We start from the raw sequence: 22,286 nt of genomic DNA, 5'->3' as shown, positions 1-22,286 counted from the left end.
GACTTTTATGCGACCTAAGGCTAACTCTGCATGCCTAATTGTGCTTCCTTTTTTTTTTTTTTTTTAAATAGCGCGAACTAGACCCGAAGATATCGGGTATTAGAGCGTTTTACATGAGCACCAGTTTTATTACAGATGGACACATTCATTTTTGTTAGGCACAGGGAGATTAAGTGATTTGCCCAGAATGACAGGATGCGGAGTGTCTTTGCCTAGACTCGAACCCGGTTCCCCAGCTTAGACGTCGACCGCTTTAGCCGTTAGGCCACATCCTCTCCTTCCCTTTGGTTGGGTGTCCAGAGAAAAGCTGTAATTGTAATAATTTGGGGGGGCAGCCCATTGCTTCCGGATCTGTGCCGCGAGTGGTACTTTTGAATGTGTCATTTACGCAGGCCTGCTGACTTGTGACGCCCCTGCTTGGTTGCAGGATGGAGCTTGACCCACCGTGCCCCGGAAGGTGACCCGGGTGTAACTATGAACACTGCAGGACCATTAAACAAACAAACCACAGTGCGTCTCTCCCCCAGTGAGAAATGGAAGCGTCTGGCCGCTCTCCAGGGGCAATGCTCATAAAGTCACCGTCAAATGGTGCGTGAAAGCAGCTGTCAGCAAGATGGCGTCCAAAAGGTGCATTCGCTAAGTGTGTTATTTTGCCGGCCGCCTGCAATCTTGGCACCTAATGCAGGCCCGAGGGGTCGGGAAGGTGGAAGGGGCGGCCAGGGAGAGTCTGAGCTGTCCAGCTGCCCCTGGAGGGCCCGGGATGCGGGATGATGGATCGCCTCTTACCTGGGCGCCTTCACCGGACCACGTTTTCCCATTACAGGCAGGAGATGGCGAGCCCTGATGGGCTGTTCGGATGTCAGCTTGTTGGAAGCACACCGAGAGTGAGTGATGACTGCGAAGGCTCGGGGGCTGCCATGCTCTCCACAGCACAGACAGCTGACGTAGACCGTTCTTGACACCTGAGGTCGACGTCGCATGTGATGTGAAGACAAGATGGCTGCTTGCCTTGGACACGTGCGTGCAGTTTTGGCGATAGGCACTTTTGCAAACCTGAGAAAACGCCATTGGAGGCTGCCTGTGATGTTTATGTAGCAGAGTACCTGCTTGTTTCTGAGAAGTGCCGGTCCTCTACAATATAAAAGTATAACATTTCTCTTGAAGTGCCGGTACTCTCCCTCCCAAAATAAAAAAGTGCCGGTACTCCATACCGGACAGTACCTGCCCATTTAAAGCACTGCGTGCAAGGGTGGCCAGCATAAAAACCTACATCCGTGTCACAGACAGACACTAATATCTGGGAGGGGTCATTCTCACTCAGGCCACCCATAAACCCCACAAACGCAGAGCATTCAGAAAGTGGGGGAACTGTTAAAAAACGATACTGTGCTTGAAAAAAGGAGTTTCTACTTTGCTGCTAATTGAACTAACGCAAAAAAAAACTTGAAGAATCGAATCTGCCTCGGATTGGTCTTTGAGTAGGATTTCACACCCTAGTGCCTTTTTTGCAAATCTTTTGTGCCTTTGCCCAAGCGGAACTTACCACTCTCCCTTCATATCCCACAGAATGACTGTCGCGATGGACGTTTGTCTGTATACTGGCCCCAAGCCCCTTAGGAGATAATTTGCAATAGCCTTGCTCTTCAAATTGGAGTTTCCGGACATTACTCGTAAGAGAAAATTAAGACATAAGTGCAGTACGGACTGGCCATTCTGGCACGCTGGCATTTCCCCCATGGGCTGCAGGTCGTGGTGCTGCATTCGAAGCGGAATGGGCTGCCATGATGCAACCCTACCCAATCACGCCCCTTTGGATGGACACTATTTGCGGCTTCCTGTGGTGGGTCGCCGACTGGAATTTTTTTTGCTTTGAATAAATGTAATGTATAGATAGGTGTGTATTGAATAAATGTAACATGTATGTGTATATGTATGTATACTTTTTTGTAGCAAAACCGAAATGTACTAATCAGTACCCAGTAAGCTGCCAATGGCCACCCTCCTAACACAGCTGGTAGTCTTGTTCAGAGCACCCTCTTGTATTTTCTCATGCTTGATACAGGCTTGCGCTCCTGCAGCGCAGATCTGTAACTCTGGTAGAGATGAACTTGCCAAGATCGATACCCACTGGAAGAGCTGGTAACTGGCCGCTCCCAGCTTCAAATCCATTGATTGAACTGCTGTGCATCGAATTGCTTCTACCAGATGAAAAACAGCGGATCCGCGGCATAGTTTGTCGTGCTATTGTATTCCAGCCCGAACCAGCGTTGGATTGTTAGCATCCGCATCGCGTCCCCAACTACTCACTGCCGAGCATTCTGCTTTCTGTACTGTTATTGAATAATCAATAGCAAAGCACATATAAAGAATTTCAGGGAGGCATTGACTAGAACATAAAGAGACTAAAAAGAACATATTTTCCCTAATCAATGGAAGCCAGAATGAGGGAGATTGCACACAAAGTGCCATAACGAGCTCTATTTGTAAAGCTTTACTTGACAATGCGCCGTCGCCGCCTCCTCTCGGCTGGGTGATGGCTGGGTGATGGCCCGCCATGCAGACAGACTCGTTGTGCCAACTGTAGGGCTGCCACCTCACGCCATGTTGGTGGGGCTGCAGGTCTGCAGTCATGGGCTTATGTATTGTAGATCACTGCAAACAGTTGTCAGTCCAGTTGAGTCAATGGAAGTAAACCAAGCGAACAGCTCTGAGCACCCATTAGGTTATCAAATGAAGGCCAAATGCTTGGGACCACGGTGTCGCGATGATTTGGGCGTTGGCGGCGAGCCTTGCCAGATATACGGGGTACCGGAACGCGGAGTACTGTTCTTCTAATTTAGGATTGAGTGTTTGTCAGCCGTAACTCTTTGAGGGCATATCGAAAACGCACCCGTACCGAAACGTTGATGGGTAGATGGGGGTTAAAATGGGGGAGTACGTTCATAGTGCATTGGCTGAGTAATCATAAACTTGTGACCTTTGTTAGTGATTATATTGGCTGTTATTCCTTCCAATTTATCGAGAGTGGCTATGCACTTGAGTCCAGACAAAACCTGACCTCTGGGGTCATTAACGTGGCCGCATAGAAAGCAACCCTGGCCCTCCAAAAGGCTGCTACTCTAATATATGCCGGGTCTGGTGGCTCAGTGGACTAATTATGTCCACTGCAGGGGCATGCGTTCGACCTCATGGTCACAGGTACAAATTCTGGTTGGTCCATTCAGCCTTTCATCCATCTGAGGTTGATCAAATGAGTCCAATTGAGTTGGGTAACAATAAACATGTTATTCAGTGCAAAGATACCCCAGGGTGAACGTGCGCTTAACAAATACACTTTATGTAATGTTACATACTGACCCACATCCCGCTAACAAGGTCTGTTGGCCAACCATCCTGGTAGCTTTCCTTCTAATTTAGTGCCTTCCATTGCACAGCGAGGGCTTAACACACAGAACTGCAGGGGTAGGCAAAAAGGGGCTGGCACAAAGTTGATGTTATGCCTTCAACTGACATTACAAATATAGACTGGGCTTAAGGTCAACATCTCCGTGCCACCAGAGAGGTAAATTATGTTAACAAAGCAGCCTCGTGATTCCAAAGGGGGTGGTCTGGGATACAAGTCTACAGGAGACTCGTGAGGTTCAGCTGGGTGTGATAAACGCAGATTTTATATATCAGCCCATCTGTTGTACGTTTAACCCCTTCCATGCCGATGACGGCTGGGAGCCGTCATGGCACACAGTGCTCGTGTGCTGATGTGCATGACCACGCCCGCGATCGGAATGTGCCGCACAGGAGCGGAATTCCGGCCACGGGCAAGGGGTTAAAGATTGAAAGTGCATTGTGGAGAGAATGGGCAGTGCGTGGGGTGCTTGTTGAAGCTGTATTTTTGACCAATCCAGACATCTATCCCACGTCTGACCCTCGCATTGCTTGTCCTGCCTATGTCTAAAATACAGAAGAAAGCAACCACCCTCTTGTTAAGGGAAATGTTTGGTACATACTCCAGACTGCTACAGGGACACTGACGTCCTGCAAATGGCGGACTCCACTATACAAGGGATAATATCATGTTTGGGGTATAAGGAATGTTGTTTTTTGTGTGGTTTTTTTTTTAATGTTGGTTAGTATTGGTCTATTAAGCAACGCTCTGCCATTCTAAAGGTTATCTGCATAGAATGATGGAGGATCAGGCTGGCACCAAACCAGGGCACAGGATTCCTCTGAGTGTGCGGCAGCTGGTCGAGTGACCCTCCCACTGCACAACACAAGTTTTCTTTGTTTTTATATTTTGTTTAATATTTACTATTTTAATTCTATTAAAATGGTCAATTTCTGTGTATTTTCTATAGATCTAAACCTACATAATTATGAAGATGTAGAACAAACAGGTATTTGGATACGTAAATGTAGGCGTTGAAAATATCAGGTACTTTGTATGTAAAAATAAATGGTGCAAAATTGAATATTATGGGTAACTTTTGTTCTGAATTGAGGGTGTAGTCTTGGTTGACAGAAATAGATCTGTCGGGTACAAAACAAAATAATGCATAGTCGATTTGATATCTTACCGCCAAAACGTATGTAAAAAAGAAAACTTAAGTGTTTTCACACATTATGAGATATCCCATTATATACTTGGCACACCGAACCCCTTAACTATAATGGCCGTTCTTGGCTGTGGCTGGCGAAGCTGCAGTATTCCACAATCTGCGGTCTATGTGTTGGGGCTGACTTTAGACTTTCCCTATACCTTTCTTTCAAATGGAGCCAATGTATAAAGCTCATGTGTGCCCGTGTTGGTCGTCTGCTGGCTGCACGCGCTGCCCCCTGCAGCTCTCTCTGCAGCACAGGGATATAAAGGACTAAATCATGGGCCCACTTCCATATGGAATGACTCTTTCGCTATAATTCCAAAGATGGACTCCATTTTGCCCAGCTGTTTTATGGTCCTAGACTTTCACATGGTCGCTAACATTCATGGGACATAAGGCAACAAATTAGTACAATTGTCAATATTTGTATAACAATGTGACAGCCATTCCTGGAGTAGCCCTGAAAGCCCCAGTAATGTATAGTAAAAAAACTAGAAATAAAATATATTCTAAGTGCCAACCTGATCAACTGTGAACCTCTGATAACGACATGTTAAATGCTAACATTTCACTGCAGAACTTGATAAAATGTTGATTTGGATTTGCGAGTCGCTTGTTGTTCACATCACCATTACTATCTTGTAAAACCACAGCTATCGGACGATGGATGGGGCTTGGCTCTTGTCCACAACTATTATCCAATGGTACCATAAATTCAATGCAAACAGGAAGACGCTGATTCGCTCCATTCGATACAGATGAAAATCCTTAGAAACAGCTGCCCGACCTTCGTTGCGAGAGCAAAATTTGACCGCAATGAGGGTATTTTGTATTGTTTGATGTGTCGTGAATTGATCCTCACCATGCATTTTGAAGAGCTCCCCAATCGTGTTCGGATATTAGATCTCTACTTCTCAGCCACAGGATTATAAACAGTTGGGTCCCTCCCTCCATCCTCAAGCGACTTACCGAGGCGCAGGGCCGCTAGATGTGAATACCGTCTTCGGACAGCTACAGGCTGGGATGTGTTGAGAAGATGCCGGGGTCCCAAATGAGACGTGTCAGAGAACAAATTGGAAATGCCAGTTTCACTTAGGGCGCCACGCTCGGCTCATCACAGCTAAATCTTGCTTCTGTTTCTTTCTTTCGTCTTTTACTTTTCTCATGCAGATTGATGGTCGTGAATTGTCTGCCTATTGCTCTCCCGCAAGGTTACAGCCTTAGTCGAGACAATACAATGTCGTCTTACAATAGGATCAATGATTGGTCGAAGGGCTCCATTTGAACTTCTAAAGCCCACTGGAACGTATTCTAATACCCTGAGATTTCTTGTTGAAGGTCCAGTATTCAGCAGTCTTCACTCATCTTAGTTCGGACCCCCCCGTGAAGGGCTTTGGACTAAGGCATCACACAAGAACTTCAGTCCTATCCAGCGTCATTGTGCTGGTTGAGGGTCTTAAGCCCTTCGGAAAGGCCTTTCTTACGGCGCGCCTACAGTTGACTTTCCTTCGTCTCAAGAGTTTCAATTATTACCCAGTTTAAATATGATTAATTTACTAAACCATGGATCCAGCTGTCATTGAACTTCGTTCGAAGTGCCCAGCTTTATGCCAAGAACTGAAGGGTTAGTGTCCCCCAGAAGCGAAGTTTAGCCCACTTTTTTATGAGTTCCACTATGTGAGATTTTGGAGGTTGACCTTCCAGCTTACTCCTCCTCTACTTGGCATCCTCTTCTCTCTGGGGCAGTGTCTTTATAATCGCCACAAGGACAGTGCCATGCCTAGAGTGTGAGCACAACCTACACTGTTAAGAGCGACCATAGTACGACATCTCAGCACGCGTAAAAAAAAACGAACTCGTTGAAGATTTTTTCATTAAATGTCCGGTGTTTTGCATTGCAGAAAAACGACAAAAATACAATTGACCGCAAAGCACGTGGACATCACTCTCATGCAAGAAACGCATTTGGAATCAGATAAAGTAAATAGAGTGGGTTGGTATTGCAGTTGCTATTCCGACCATGAACGACATAGTCGAGCACCAGTAACGCGGTACACCGTGGTGTTGCGATCTTCTTTCGTAATCAATTAGACCTCAAAATATTAACCTGGAGGGATCCATATGACCACTATGTATTTGTCAAGATTAAGGTAGCAATTGACGTGCTGATCATTGGACTTGTATACGCACCCAACTATTCAAGAGTCCCTTTTTACACAACCATTGATCTATCTCTGCATGGAATTCAGCAAAACCAGACATAGAATCGTTGGGGACTGGAACTTCTCTCTTGGCCCCAGGAACAGGGCCCCCAGAGAGAAATAATTATTCCAACAGAGCTTTATTGGATGATGTTGCACAAAATCAAGCATTCATAGATACTTGGTGTCTTCTACCGCAAAATTAGAGAGATTACTCCTTTCTCTTGGGTGTCCATTGGTCTAGCTCTAGAATTGTTTACTTTCTGACCTCAGGCTTGCTATATTCCAAAATCCCGAATTATGAAATCCTAGACCAACTAAGTCAAAGTCAATTTTATTTTTGTTGATTGGAACCATACGTTTATTTTTTATTTTGAAGGTTTTATATAGCGCAAACAAGACCCTTGCGGGTATCAGAGCGCTTTACAAGGGCAGATATTTGAACAAAAGAAGCATTGAGAGACATAATTATGTCCTATACAAGCTAATACAAGCATACAACTTTACACATCAGAAAATAATAATTAGAAAGGTTCACAGAAAATGAAAACAATAACCACTTTCAGGGGGCCAATATCATCCCGTATTATTTTCACATTGCATCCCGTCTTGCAATATCTCTTTCATAAAACTGGATATACAGCGCAAATGTGACCGCGCAAGGTGTGCTACAAAAGCAAGGGTAGCATGAAAGAGAAACAGGGAAAGGGTAAACTCATTTCTAGGCAACAGTGTCACCGCTCTCCTCTTCTTCCATAGTCTTACACTTTCTCGTCCATAATACCAGATATAAAGTGCAGATAGGAGGAGACAACATTTGCTAAAACTGGAAGAAAAAGATATAAAGCTAAAAAGCATTTTTTCAACAGCCCTCGTACTGTAACATCTGCAATTAAAATTTTATCTGATAATGGCCTGTCCCTAAAACCGGATATGTAGTGCAAACATGACAGCGCAAGGCGCACTAAAAGTGCAAGAGTAGCATAAAAGAAAAACAGGGAAAGGGTAAACTCGTTCTGGGTAGCAGTATTTCCCCATGTTCTCTTGCTCCACGGTGTTGCCTATTGTCTTCAGGGCTGGACTGGCCGTAGTGGGCACCAGGCATTTCCCTGGTGGGCCGGAGGGTTGGGTCCGGTTTTGTGTCCGTATGGGCCGGTTTTGTCTCTGGGGGCCAGTTATCCCCTGCAACCCACTATGAACTCATTTCAATAATCAAACGTGGATATCCTGGCTAAAATACTGGCCAATAGATTACGTAAAGTCATTCCCACACTGATGCATGACCTACAAGTAGTTTTTGTCTCAGACATTCTAGACACCATCTCAGAACACTCTCTCGTTTATTACGGAAAGTAAATACTCCCTTGATCCTTTAACCGAGTGGAGTGGGCTTATCTATTCAGGACCCTCGAAAGGTTTAACATGGGAGCTGACTGCTTCACATTGAAGGTTATTTGGCCCTGTGACACCCCAATAGCACACGTGACCTGTGATGGGTTCTTATCAGATTCATTCCTGAAAAACTAGACCACTGCATCCCTTAAACCCCTGGTGTCTCTTCTAATACTAGACTATTAGCCGAGGCCTTAAGACAAACTCCAACCATAACTGGAATTCAGACGTCAGCACGAGTGAGGTTAAAGTTGTACTTTAACACCATCGCTGCTGATGGTTTTCCCCTCCTGTGCTGAGAACCTTTGATTACCATTGTTCATGACGAGCTGAGCTCGTCATCAGCACAGCTCAACCGTGCCTCATGACGAGCTGAGCTAGTCATGAGCATCGAAGGGGTTAAGCAGATTATATTATTCGGGCATTAATCAACTAGTCCCACTACACCACAAAAGTCAGTCGATCAGTAGACCATACAACTTTAGACGGGTCACGCGCAATCGTAAATACTTGGGAGTCCTGTTGAACACTGGGATTTAAGGATGAGGAAGTCGATCATTTCTCATTTACAGCGTTAAATACAACTTGACTTCCAAAGATGGAAGCCATTAACTTGACATTCTGGGGTTGAGTACAAGTAATGAAAATTATGATGATTGCCCCTCGTATCGATTATGCCTTAGCACACGTTTACGGTTCTCTGGGACATGTTATGACAAATTGATCGTGAGGTTAAGCACTTTATTCTGGGATGGAGTCAGACCAAGAGTTAATCTTGAGTACACATGACTTCAGGGGGTCTTGGTCTCTGCATATTGGAACATGTGATAACGCCAAACACAGTGCACCACTAATCTTTTAAATATCTGGACAAAAACTAATTTGCTGGGAACTCGGCCGCACCGTCTGACCTCATCTATAGATTAAATACATAAAAATATGGGCCAACCCAATAGGACCCTTAACAGGTCTCTAGAACACCCTCATCGCGGAATTACACTCCAGTTCTACACTAAATGCCCTGCGTAGCCGCTGGCAAGCCAACCTCTGGCGGACATACGCAGATGCCGAATGGCCTGAACTGAAGGTGCTACAAGATGAGGAAATGAAGTTTCGAGGCTGAAGTTCACATAGTTCAAAATACTACAGCAGTGGTATTTGGCACCCTTACTAGGCCTGGGGGGTAAATTCCGTTCCACTCGCAGAATTTGGGTAATTTCGCGTTTTGCAGAGAACGCGGAATTGACAAAAAATCTGCGGCTTTGCAGACATTTTTGCTCGTTCGCGCTTTCAAAATGCGCGTTCCCAAGATATTTCCCTCTGAGCTCGCAAACAGCGTTCGCAAACAGGAAAAAAGCATCGTGAACAGGCTGAACAAGCAATTCTGTGTGTTCGCGAAACTCCGCGAGCTTGCAGGGATTTTTTACCATTTCGGGGAGCTTTGCGTAGTCGCGCTACGCAAAATTCCACCCACCCCTAATCCTTACGTCTGGTCAAATCTGGACTCTAATGCAATCCTCACTGTTGGAGTCTCGGTCAAGAGGAGGGTACCCTATGCTATAAGCTCTGGGCAGTCACTTTAATTGTACACTACTGGTCAGAGATGTGAGGCATAGAGAGATGCCACACAGTCTTATACATTTCACCCCAGAAAGCAAGGCCACACGTCCCCCCTGGCATCGGTGGACAGTTACCCTGATCATGGGGGCTAAAATCTGTATACTGCGTAAGTGGAAACATCCATATACCCACACACATAAGGAGCGTCTCACAGAAGTAACATGAGAGTAATCCATAAGGTTCAAGACTACTACACTAGGGAAGGGATCACATCACGATACACCGCCTACAGAGCTGGCAGTAAACAAAGGATGGCTCTACTGAGACGAACGCTGCCATGTACATCACTTCCTGAGAATCTATAGCTATGTAAATATTCAGCCTGAACCAATCTGCCTATGCTGCAGAAGTGAATGTGTTTATATGTCTCGCATCTCTCTTTTGCCAGCCCCTGGTGGTTGAAATGTTTAAATCTATACCATTTGCTAGGTTTTGTTTAGGAGTGGGGAGCTTTTTTTCGTTTAATTTTCCCCCCCAATCTTTTCAAATCTAAATGAATTATAAGCACCTTCTGTGTTGGAACATACTACCAATGAAACTAAAAGGTACATGTGTCACTCCCATGATACGTTTAATGGCTGTATTCCTTATGTAGACTCCGGCTCGTGTCCTTTTTTTGATTTTCTTTTGATATATATGAACATCCACGTGACTGCAATTTTCGTGTGAATGTTGTAAGTAAACAATAATTAAAAAGAAAAAATCGGAGTAGTGTTTGCAATAGGAACAATCCCTGCCAGGTACCGTGGGTAACCAGGTAGAGTTGAGTTTCATCGCCGTTGTTTTTGGACAAGTCTATCTGCAGCAGATTGGAAACCAATTTTGCCCCAACCCAAATCATGCTGTCATTCCTATCTTCTTACCTCACCCGGAACTTCTGTGTGTTTGGTCTTCCGACTGGCGCTCGCAGAGAACGTCAGGTAAGAGTTGGTAATGAACAACTACAGTGGGAGAAGAGTAGTTAATCCTGCCCTGTGTGCTTTTTCTGATTTCTTCTGGTGACACTATCCATTTTGTGCTAGTGGTGCCTCTGTGGAATGTTGGTGCCCCCATTCTGTGTTGGTTAGTCAGCACGTCAGCTGTTATGACCACGCATGGATTATTGGGGCGACGTTCTGAATATTACCCAGGAGTCTCCACCACTCGATTCCAGCTCTTTGTCTAACCAGTGTCTTTCCTGTTTGCTTTTTCCTGCTGTCCTTGACTAAAAGTCTTTTGACTACACAATATTGATGTATTGTGCATGCAAAGAAGGCGACAGCACAACACCTGGTAGTCCCCATCTGGGCCAGGGAGTAGGTATAAATAGATTTGTGGTTTAGTGCCTACAAGGCCATCTCCAGAATAAGTATTTGCTCTGAAGGGGTTAATGGAACCCCTGAAAAGAGTTGGGACAGGCCAACGTTCTTAAGAGGGAGAGACACCAGTGCCATTAAAAATGAGTCAATGACACAAAGCGTCAGAGGGGGGGAAGTGGAATCCATCTTGTTTTCAGCTTCCATTTTGTAACACTTGATATGAGCTTCCCTAACCTCTAAAGACCTCATGGCCTACGTGAAACTCGGAGTAACTGCAAGTCTTGAGAAATTAAAGGAAATCATGAGAGCATGGTGTGCACGTGACAAGATATTGTTTTCTTAGCTGGTTTGATAGGTCAGTGCCCATAGGTAGGTGTGTAATGTGGATTGAGGATTGGAGCAATGTTTGAAAATTCCCTCTGCTGGGTATACCAGATTTGCTGCGCTCGATGAAGCAAAATGTATCGAAGAAAATGTAAGTCATGCAAATGTCATCGGGGTCCGGGGAGACAGTCCAGAGATAGGCTGACTTCATGCCACTGCGTTATGTACAAATTTCACTTTGAACCTTTCTGCACACTTGTTTTAGTCCTATTTAGGCGTCTACAATTCTTTTAAAAACATTGTTTGGAGTGACGAAGTCTGTTAAACATCTACTCAGAATAGATACTGCCAAAATGTCCGCCGTCAATAAAACACCCCTCACTAAAAGGTCAACCAATTTTCTATTCTTATTTCCAGCCAACTCACTCCCAACATACTGTGAGCCTGGAGATTAACTGCCCTAAACCCAGCCTTGGATGTTCGGTGGCGACTACCGAGCAGTGGGTTTAGATGCTTGTAGATATTTTAGTTGGGGACATATTTAATGCTTGTCAGTATTTTTTTGTAGATGCATTTGTAGTCAGGTGTTTGCCTGCTTTCATCAGCTGCTAATATTATAGAGAGAGGATCATGTTTATGTAGAGCTGCAAGAATGCAGAAGTCTTCCTATTGGCGAATCAAGAGAAAATGTCTGTCTTGCAGTACCTTTTTCTGGGTCTTATTTTTCTGGGTCAGTCTCCCTTTAAAACCTAATTTTTCAGGATTCAATTACCATTGGAAAGTCTCACCCTCATAACAACTTTCCAAAGTTTAAATTTGATTTTTTTTATGTTGTGTATATTTTTGAGCTAGACACTATTGACACCCGCTTCCAGTTCCCACTTCCTACATCACTTCCCATCAAATCTGTTGACTGGTTCTCCTGTTATCTCTACGGCTTCATAATTCTGCTATTCCGCTGTTCTTTTAGGTGCTCAGTCGCCAGCCTCCGGTGCCAGTCTTCAGTTGACCCGTCTCTTACACTGCTGAGTAGTATCAGCAGTTCATTGTTATGACCTGGCTTGACCGCACAACTCTCGCCAGACAATCATGTGAGCATCACTAGAGAAGGGCTTCAGCTCTGCCCACATGTTGGGAGCCAGGAGTACATGTTCTGCTTTTACAGAAGTTGTGTTCTTCCACAAAGAAGTTCTTTCCTTTCTCACAGATGTGATTATTTTGTTTATCCAGTTGCTCAAGCATGAACTTTCAGGGTCACACATATGACCTTGTAATGCTATTGAAGTGCCTTAGATAACTAGATAATTTGTTGTTTTTCTCGAGCAGATTGGGGAGCAGTCAATAACGTACAAGGATTTTTAGGTCTGGCGTAAAGGTGCAACTTTCACCTGACCTTTTAACCAACACCAATATTATTCTACAGTTCCTTGCTTCCACACAAAAAATATATATTTATTCCCATGCTATTTACTTGTAATGCGTCTCATTACCATACAACATTCTTTGAATGCCAGACCTGTTTACCTTGCCAATGCTTGTTATTCTTCAGCCCGCACAAAATGTACTTAGAAGCTAAAATCCAATACGACTGACTCTAAAGGTAACCTTCGAGAGTAGGCGAGAGCTTGTCTCACAACCTCAGCCATGTCCCCCGCTCTGCCCATCATGGCTTTGAGTCCAATAAGGGTAGAAGCGATAATGGGTTCCTAGCCTCCGCGGCTGTAGTGATGGACGCCGCGGCTCCCAAACCAGATAGAGAGGGTAATGAATTCTTCATCTAATCGCTGCCTGCGTGCCTGACTTTCTCAAGAGAAGCAAGCGGGCACTTAAGTGTAAATGTACAGGAATTTATATAGCGCAAATCACCAACCGGTCTCTAAGCGCTTGCTTAGGGAACCCGTCCTGGTATTCCCCTGTGAGATAACCCCGGCAGGGTACCCGCAAGGTGAAAGCCAGGCATCCCGCCGCGAGGGGCCGTTGTGGAGATTAAGCAAGCTATTGCCCAGAGTCGCAGAGTGTGAACCCGTGAGTCGAGTAGGCACGGACATTTTAGGACTCAAGACCCCGCCGAGCCGGGAATTGAACCCTGGTCCTGGGCTCTTCTCTGCTTCCAGGTCTGCCTCCTCTAACCAGTGAGCCACACTTCTCCACTTAAGGCGGTCACTACCTGTCAGGGAAAGTTCTGACTGTCTCTCCTGTTTCCCTATTGATTAACCCTCAGGCCCGGTGGAGCACTCCTCGCATGAGTATTGATAATGCCATACCAGGGTTTGAGTGAGGAGGGGCAGCCAAATCATCTCCTCACCACTCCCTCAGTGACATATTGGGGTCTTAAAGGCGCTTTTCAATTTGAGGAAAATGCTCCGATCAACTAATGACTATCTTGTTTTTTAAATGCCCTTGTTTTTATCTTTCTAGGGTTCAGAATTGAAAACGTAGGTAGAAACCCTGCTTAGAACCACTGCTAATGGATCTCTGTTGCATTGTGGGTACTGTGATGTCATAGCCAGGGCTCCAAAGCTTGCAAGCGCTTGGTCCATGAAGTTCTGGGGGTGGTGTTGCGGGCTGCAGGAAAGGCTCCTCATGGTTAAACTACCTGCATAACTCTAAGATCTAGAAAAAGGGGGGGGGGGGACCTAAGCAAATGTATACTGTAGAAAGATTTACGGGCAAAGCAATAATTACATTATGCAGGTAAATTTATTGAATAATGCAATTGTTGCTTTGCCCGTATAATCTTTCTATTGAGCACACTTGCTTTTTTTTGCCCCTTTTTTTGCTACTCAATCCATACGTCTAGCAAGTATATCTTGTATGTAGGGGTCCCTTCTTTCAAAACGTATAACTCTAAGATCTAGCCATGATTCCATCACTCACCCAATGTGTATTGGAAAAGCATTCAAAATGGCACCACACACGGACAGGCTCTGCTTCTGTGTTTTGAACTTTCTGAAGTTACATGAAGGAATGGCATTTTTTATTTCTTTTTTAAAAACATTTGGTAATTTTAACCTATTGCCTTCTCTGGCACGGATTTTTTTTTGTACTGACACCAATTTATTCGGTTAGTAGCTTTTGTCTTTACTTACTCGCCATACTAGTCCTCTTGTGTAAAAGGTTTCCACCTTCTCTCCAGAAAACTTAAGACCTTTTGCAAAAATCCTACCTTTTCAGATATGGTTGCATATTCACCCTGTCGCTCATTGAAAGGCAGGTTTGATGCAAATGTTCCTTTTGGTCGATTGGTGGTGGGGGGCATCCCTGACAACATATGCAGTTGATATCTATGCTATGTAATACAGACATAAACTGTACAAAATTAGCACTATGGCACATCTAACTTAGCCTGGCTGTTTGTTTTTATCTTGTATGGCACATCTCAGTAATCCAGGCTTTCTTTTCGGTTCGTGTGGTACGCACACAGCCTGTTTATGTTGTCTACTGCTTATCAGTACGTGCGAGTCCTTTTATGTCCGAGTGGTATTCATACATGTGAGTAAGCCCAATTCTGTCCTTGCCTTTGCAGTACTCGTATGACGGTGATGACATCAGCGACCTCCCGGTGAACCTGTCGGTGGTATGGAATGGGAACTTTGTCATCGACAACCCCCAGAACATCCAAGGTATGTGGTTTGCGTGTTGGTCCTGCGTTGCTCCCTGTACTTTAGCGGAACATGGGTGGCATGTGCATAGATTAAGTTGTGGACATGTGCATGTTACATGTACCTCACTTTAATTTGACTTACTCTAGGTTTGCTGCCAGTGCCTGGCATATACAGCATTTGCAGATAGCGCACACGGCTAATGCACACCTCACTCCTTTGCATGGATTTAACACACGATATGTGCACAAATAACATGCACTTTACCTGTGGCAGAACCCTGCTTCCTACACGTACTGCAAGCCTTTATTTCATTCTGCACACCAGTAATGTACACCTCAACTCTAGATTAGTGAGTGGAATTAATCTGCTCACACACATCTGCTCATCACGTACTGCACAAATCATCCTTGACGTGGCCCGCACGGTTGTTTCACATGCACATTTTGGTGGAACAAACTATTTTCCAACTTTAACAACACAAGCAGTAGGGACACCGATGAGCTTGTGCATGGCCAGGTCCGTGAGACTGCGCATGTCCTGGTCTGTGCTCTCAGTGCACTTACGCATCCATGATGCCTTCTGGGGGGTGTAGTTCGATGTGTTCAGTTCCCCTGGCACAGTGGACTCCCCTCCCTCCCAGCAGGTCTGGCTGACCAGTCGCCTTCTTCTTTTCCCCGCCAGCTCACCTGTACAAGTGCTCAGCGATGCGCAGCAGCTGCGGCCTGTGCCTGAAGGCGGACCCCCACTTCGAATGTGGCTGGTGCGTGACGGAGAAGAAGTGCACTCTACGTCAGCACTGCCCGTCCAACGACAACAGCTGGATGCACGCCAGCTATGGCAACAGCCGCTGCACGGACCCCAAGATCCTCAAGGTAAGCGGGGCGTTATGAGGCAAGCTTGTGTGTGGGGTTGTTCACTAGCATACGAGAGGGATTGTTCGCAAGAGAACCATCCGTGACTGAATGTGCACAGCCTGCTTGTGTGTTCATTAGCATATGAGGATTGTTCACAAGAGCACTGTCCGTGACTGAATGTGCCAGCCAGTGTGTGTGTTCACTAGCATATGAGAAGGATTATTCACAAGAGCACTATCCCTGACTGGGCACAGCATGTGTGTGTTCACTAGCACGTGAGAGGGATTGTACGCAAGAGCACTATTCTTGACTGAATGTGCCAGCCAGTGTGTGTTCACTAGCACGTGAGAGGGATTGTTCACAAGAGCACTATCCATGACTGTATGTGCTCAGTCAGTGTGTGTGTGTTCACTACCACGGAAGAGGGATTGTTCGCAAGAGCACTATTCTTGACTGAATGTGCCAGCCAGTGTGTGTTCACTAGCACGTGAGAGGGATTGTTCACAAGAGCACTATCCATGACTGTATGTGCTCAGTCAGCGTGTGTGTGTTCAGTACCACGGAAGAGGGATTTGTTCGCAAGAGCACTATTCTTGACTGAATGTGCCAGCCAGTGTGTGTTCACTAGCACGTGAGAGGGATTGTTCACAAGAGCACTATCCATGACTGTATGTGCTCAGTCAGCGTGTGTGTGTTCAGTACCACGGAAGAGGGATTTGTTCGCAAGAGCACTATTCTTGACTGAATGTGCCAGCCAGTGTGTGTTCACTAGCACGTGAGAGGGATTGTTCACAAGAGCACTATCCATGACTGTATGTGCTCAGTCAGCGTGTGTGTGTTCAGTACCACGGAAGAGGGATTTGTTCGCAAGAGCACTATTCTTGACTGAATGTGCCAGCCAGTGTGTGTTCACTAGCACGTGAGAGGGATTGTTCACAAGAGCACTATCAATGACTGTATGTGCTCAGTCAGTGTGTGTGTGTTCACTACCACGGAAGAGGGATTGTTCGCAAGAGCACTATTCTTGACTGAATGTGCCAGCCAGTGTGTGTTCACTAGCACGTGAGAGGGATTGTTCACAAGAGCACTATCCATGACTGTATGTGCTCAGTCAGTGTGTGTGTGTGTTCACTAGCACGGAAGAGGGATTGTTCGCAAGAGCACTCTTGACTGAATGTGCACGGTCAGTGTGTGTGTGTGTGTGTTCACTAGCATGTGAGAGGGATTGTTTGCAAGAGCACTATCCGTGACTGTGCACAGCCTGAGTGTTTTCATTAGCACGTGAGAGTGATTGTTCGCAAGAGCCCTATTCTTGACTGAATGTGCACAGTCCGTGTATGTGTTCATTAGCATGTGAGAAGGATTGTTCACAAGAGCACTATCCATGACTGAATGTGCACAGCCTGCGTGTTCACTAGCAAGTGGATTGTTCACAAGTGCACTCACTATTGTGGCTGAATTTGCACATCCTGCGTGTTCACTAGCATACGAGAAGGATTGCTCACAAGAGCCCTATCTGTGCATGAAAGCAAACCTAGTTGCTCGTGCCCCTTCATAGGTTAGGTTGTGTGTACTAAATGCATAGGCACTGTCTTGTTTTCCGTCATAAAAATGGTTGATGGTGAAGCGGAACTAATCCGAGCGTGAAAGCCAAAAAGATGCCATCTGAAAGATTTCTGTGCCCCTGGATTCCAAAATAAAAGTTGTCTACCTATTACTAAAGCATGTACTTGAGAACACTATAGTAAGGTGCATCCCTCCAATCAGGATGGGATTTCCATAAAGACCAAATATAGCCATAAAATGTCCCTGAAAGGCCTTTTGCATTTGAAGATTGTTGTTGGTGTGTGCCTGTTTCTCAGTCTGTTCTGTTGCGCATCTTTAAGGACATCATTGTGGGCGGAGACCCCTTCTGCCCCTCCAGGGTTTTCTGTTCTCATGCCTCCGACTGCTTCCTTGACCTTCTCTTAATAAGCCCGCGTATATTCATGTAAACATGCCTGGTGGGCTCGCCTCTGATTGTATCAGTTGAGATGGGGGCTGGGTCTCTCTGAAAGGACACGTGTTCCAAAGGATTGTGCCCAGGCCCCCCTGGACAGGGGGCTATGAGTAGGGTTGGGCAGAATTTGCGTAATCGCATTACGCATATCTCCGCGAAACGGTAAAAAATCTCTGCGAACACATAAATTCCGTGAACACGCGGAATGGCTTGCGCGATGCTTTTTTACTGTCCTCAATCGCAGTGTGCGTGCTTGGTGTGAAATATCTTGCGGACACGCATTTGGAGAACGCACACAAGCAACAAATTTCGCGAAGTCACAGAAGAAAGAATTTTTGGCAATTTCGCATTCTCCGCGTAACGCAAAATTACCCGAATTCCACAAATTCTACAAGCGGAACGGAATTATCCGCCCAGGCCTAGCTATGAGTTATAGGACCTGAAACTGAGCCACATGCTCGCTATAACTGACAGCCTCTTGGCCTCGATAGGGAATGGATATTGGGCACCCACCCCTCCATGGTCTTGCATATCCCTCCCCGAAACTGCTTTCTTCGAAGGTGACACCATTTCACTATTCTCCTTGTTGAACTCTCGGGACAGTTCTATTACGAATATTTGCTGTGCACACATCTCAATACAGTTTTTCTTGCTGCAATGTTTAGCAGTTTATAGAATGAAGTGGCCACCGCCCTTGTCGCTAGGCCCTGACGTTAAACGTAGTGATTAGGGGGTCTGTTGGGGTGCTTCCCAGGAGGTGATCCGTGCTGCTTATTTTTCAGATACCGCCATCCTTCCCTAAGGACCACACGAGAACCTGAAATCTTTACTACACCATTACTGCGTGTTGACCCGGTCTGGTTTATGGGGCGGGGGGTATAGATTTACAGTCAACATTGAGTCATTTTGACTCAATTGCCCTTTAACAAAAAAGCTCACATTTGGTTATAGAGAAGTAACCTGTTTCGGTAATTCCGTTTCTCGTATGGTGAGACGGGACCAGGATTTTTTCCATAGTCATTGGTAGCCATTTCTATAGCTCCCTTTAGCCTAACCAGGTCTTCCAGGTTTGTAAAGCGCCTAAATTCCTTTTTCAAGAGCTTGCAAAAATGTCATAGATATGAAATGCTTTAGTTCCTTTAAGGTTTCTTTCTGAGGGATTTCTTCTATGCATTTGCCTTTTAAAAACACTGCCTAATCCCCTGGCCCTCAAAAGCCAGTTTCTTAACAGAATTTGCACCCCAGCCTCCCTGTTAGACTTTCCTTCCCTACTAACCATCGTCTAGCTGATTCTGGATATTCTGCGAGCACCAGCGTGGTGCTGTAGATCAGCTGCACGCCAGGACCAATTCTAAATAATTAACTTCTTTACAATAGCCCCTCAGCACTTCCACGTTAATTGACTATTGCGTTATCAGTGATTTAAATGAATTGATGTAAACATGGCTGCAGGTCTTTCAGTGAAGACGCGGAAGAACCGGATCATATTTACGCTGCGGAATAGATTGTGTTGGTAATTAAAAGCATCAGGAACAGCCCCAGCAAAAGAATTCCAAACAAAAAGGCTTTGAGTCACAAGAAAATAGTGAATATTATGAGTTTCTATTGAAACTAAAGAACACTTCGTTTTTTTTATATCCTTGTTATGTTATGGAATTTGTAGAGCGCCTGGTTACTCCATTGGGCTGCCGCGTGCTAGATTCCAACGCAAGTGGCCCCAAGAACCTGCCCTATACCATCTCATGAATTAGATTTGTCCAAAAAAACAGGTCTAAAGTGTTTTTCTGAAACTTGACTATAAAAGGCTCCATTCTTGGGCCAGAAGGGAGTGAATTCCAGAGCTTAGAGGCCAAGAAGCTAAAGGAGCTACCTCCCATCCGTGCTCTGTTTATTTTCTGGATCACAGTCAAAGCATTCCCTGAAGGTATCAGACACCTATTAGGGTGATACGGTTTGATCAAATGAAAGAGGTAACGAGGACCTTTCTGATTCAGGATTTTATGATGGAAACAGAGCTGTTTGGAAGATCTTTTTTCCTTAGTTGGAAGCCAACAAAGCTTTACAAGAGTTGTGCCGGTGGAGGTATATGTGGAGATGCTCAACAGCCTCCGAGCTGGAGCATTCTGCACCCTTTGGAGCATTCTCTCCCTGCCCTGGTAGGTCTCGAGGTAGAGTGCATTGCAGTAGTCCAGTCTAGACACCAAAAGAGATGGTCTACGGTCTTCCTTGAAGATTCGGGAAGGTGCCCAAGATCTTACGACGTACTATCCTTGATACGTATGTTGTAAAGCGCTCCGATACCCTCTGGTCTGGCCAGCGCTATATAAAACTCTTTAATACATAAATAAATTAAATCCACATGATAAATTGCCTTTGTGTGAATTGAATCCGACTTATGCATCTGCTGCGTTTGTCACCGTATTCACCAGTATAGGCACAGGTTTGTTTTCAACCAGTATGTATGCTCAAATTATCAGAATCATTGCACCATGCTTGATGACAGAGTATTTTTTGCCTCTTAAATTAACTGCAGCATTGCAGTAAGAGATTGTGCTTAATTTCTGCTGGTGCTTGCTACTGGCAGTTATTTCTGGCAGTGTGCCACATGATGGCACTGACCCTCTATTTTTTAGTAGAGCTCCCCAGTAAAGTGTTAAATATACTTTAAAAAATAAAGCCAGCGGGTCCAGGCCATCTTTATAGCTTGAGGCGGCCTGGATTAGTCCAAAATGTCACACTTTTATAGAGTGATGGTTTGTATTTGGTACTGGTAGCAGGGACAGTGGGTGCTGCCAACCATGGCCATCTGAGAAATACCTTGAGCCGTGCCACTTATATGTTAGCAGATGAAGCACTGGTAGGAGGTATCTACATGGTCTGCAAAGCAATGCAACTTTGAAAACAAGACAATTTTTGGTTCTCCCCCAGACCGTTGAAGGACGAAAGCCCCCACTCAATGAGACTCCAGGTCACATCCCCTTCATTTGAGTTGAAGAGCAGGTGTCAACATGTGAATACTTGCTTTGAGACCTCTTCATAGCTTGCTATTTAGCCCACCATAGTGGACCCCCTCTGGACAGCCAGCCTCGCTCTCCAAAATTATTCACTAAAACCTGATTCTATGCCTCAAACCTCTGATCATCTTAGCTGTGCCTGTAATTGGCAACCTAGCTTACTTTAGCTTGGATTTCACTGACCTGTACTTAATAGCGCGTGAGTTACTGTCCTATGGACACAAGCCCCCGTTCATGAAAGTCACGTTGGGTAGTCCCATGTTTCACTATTCTGTTGCATTGTGCTATGTTGTTGTTCGCCTTCCTGTATAATCAGGGGCCCTTCTCTAGCTTGCTACAGTGAGTGTTGATGTCAACTTAAATATTTTCAGCGTGCATCTTTACTGGATTCACATGCTGCGCATTATTCCGCGATCTAGAGGTTGGATCCAGAATTGTTGTATTTCGGTTCATTCGTCTCAGGGTATGGGAGATTCCTGTGCCTGCTCTAGAACAATTGACTCCAGGATGTCACCTTGGCCGCAGTCGCCAAATCAGGATTCCAGAGCACGGCATGGCATAGTTAACTGTAGTGATGCATATAATACATGGCGGATATAAGGAAGCACAGATATCATCCTTGCTGTCACTCCTTCCCCTTGACATAGTTGAGTTTTCACTCTGTTGTAAATTGATCAGCAGACGTACTATCCTTGTATCTCCCGCTGCCACCTGGTTACTTTGGATTACAGATCCCGGAAAGATTGGAAAATTCCTGTTGCCCCATACCCAGTGGCATAATAATAGCCCCCGCGATGTGAGGGGCAGAGTTCTCGGTGGCCCCTTCTGACACTGTGCACACGTGATGGATAGGCTGGCTTTAAAGCTCCTGACTGCATTCGGAGCATGGGAGGCCCCTTCTGTGAACTGGGGGGCGCAACCTCAAGTTTTGTTTCGCCACTGCCCTCCCTGACCGTGCTTCCCTGATGCACAAAGAAAGCAGCAATTTAGGGCAAGAGACATTTTGGCCCAGATGAGGTTTTAAAGGTAGTCTAATGGGAAAACAAAACACACATGTCAAATACCATATGTAAAATTTTGTAAATAGCCTCGCGGAAATAGGGAATACCATGCTCCCAGCATTTGAAATTTACTTAAATTGACAGAATAGTCTCATGTGTTTCTCTGACTTGCTATTGTGCGTGGTCGCACATTAGGAATCTGTACAGTGCAATAAATGGCATGGCTAGAATTATTTTCAAAAAAATGTAAATCAAGGATACCTCCCTGTCTTCATGGAAGGTGTTAAACAGAGAGTACTTTATATTATAGCATTTGTGTTTTATTATTTGTAAGTCTGAATTTTGATAGCATTGCTGTCAAATTGACCTTTTGCTGACAATAT

The 22,286-nt window shown here is 45.2% G+C and overlaps 1 protein-coding gene across 3 annotated transcripts in view; it reads left to right on the top strand.

The window, feature by feature from the left end:
* The window catches only part of PLXNA1 (plexin A1), a 569,446-nt gene that overhangs the window by 444,077 nt on the left and 103,083 nt on the right, over positions 1 to 22,286 (top strand). For all 3 annotated transcript variants that reach the window (XM_086939278.1, XM_086939276.1, XM_086939277.1), the window contains exons 11-12: positions 14,957 to 15,053; positions 15,717 to 15,907. In XM_086939278.1, coding sequence (XP_086795404.1) covers positions 14,957 to 15,053; positions 15,717 to 15,907 — 288 coding nt within the window. The remainder of the gene's footprint in view (positions 1 to 14,956; positions 15,054 to 15,716; positions 15,908 to 22,286) is intronic.

Source organism: Lissotriton vulgaris, chromosome 9 (assembly GCF_964263255.1).
Source record: "Lissotriton vulgaris chromosome 9, aLisVul1.2, whole genome shotgun sequence".
Lineage (NCBI taxonomy): Eukaryota > Metazoa > Chordata > Amphibia > Caudata > Salamandridae > Lissotriton > Lissotriton vulgaris.
This window is presented reverse-complemented; position numbering and strand designations above follow the sequence as displayed.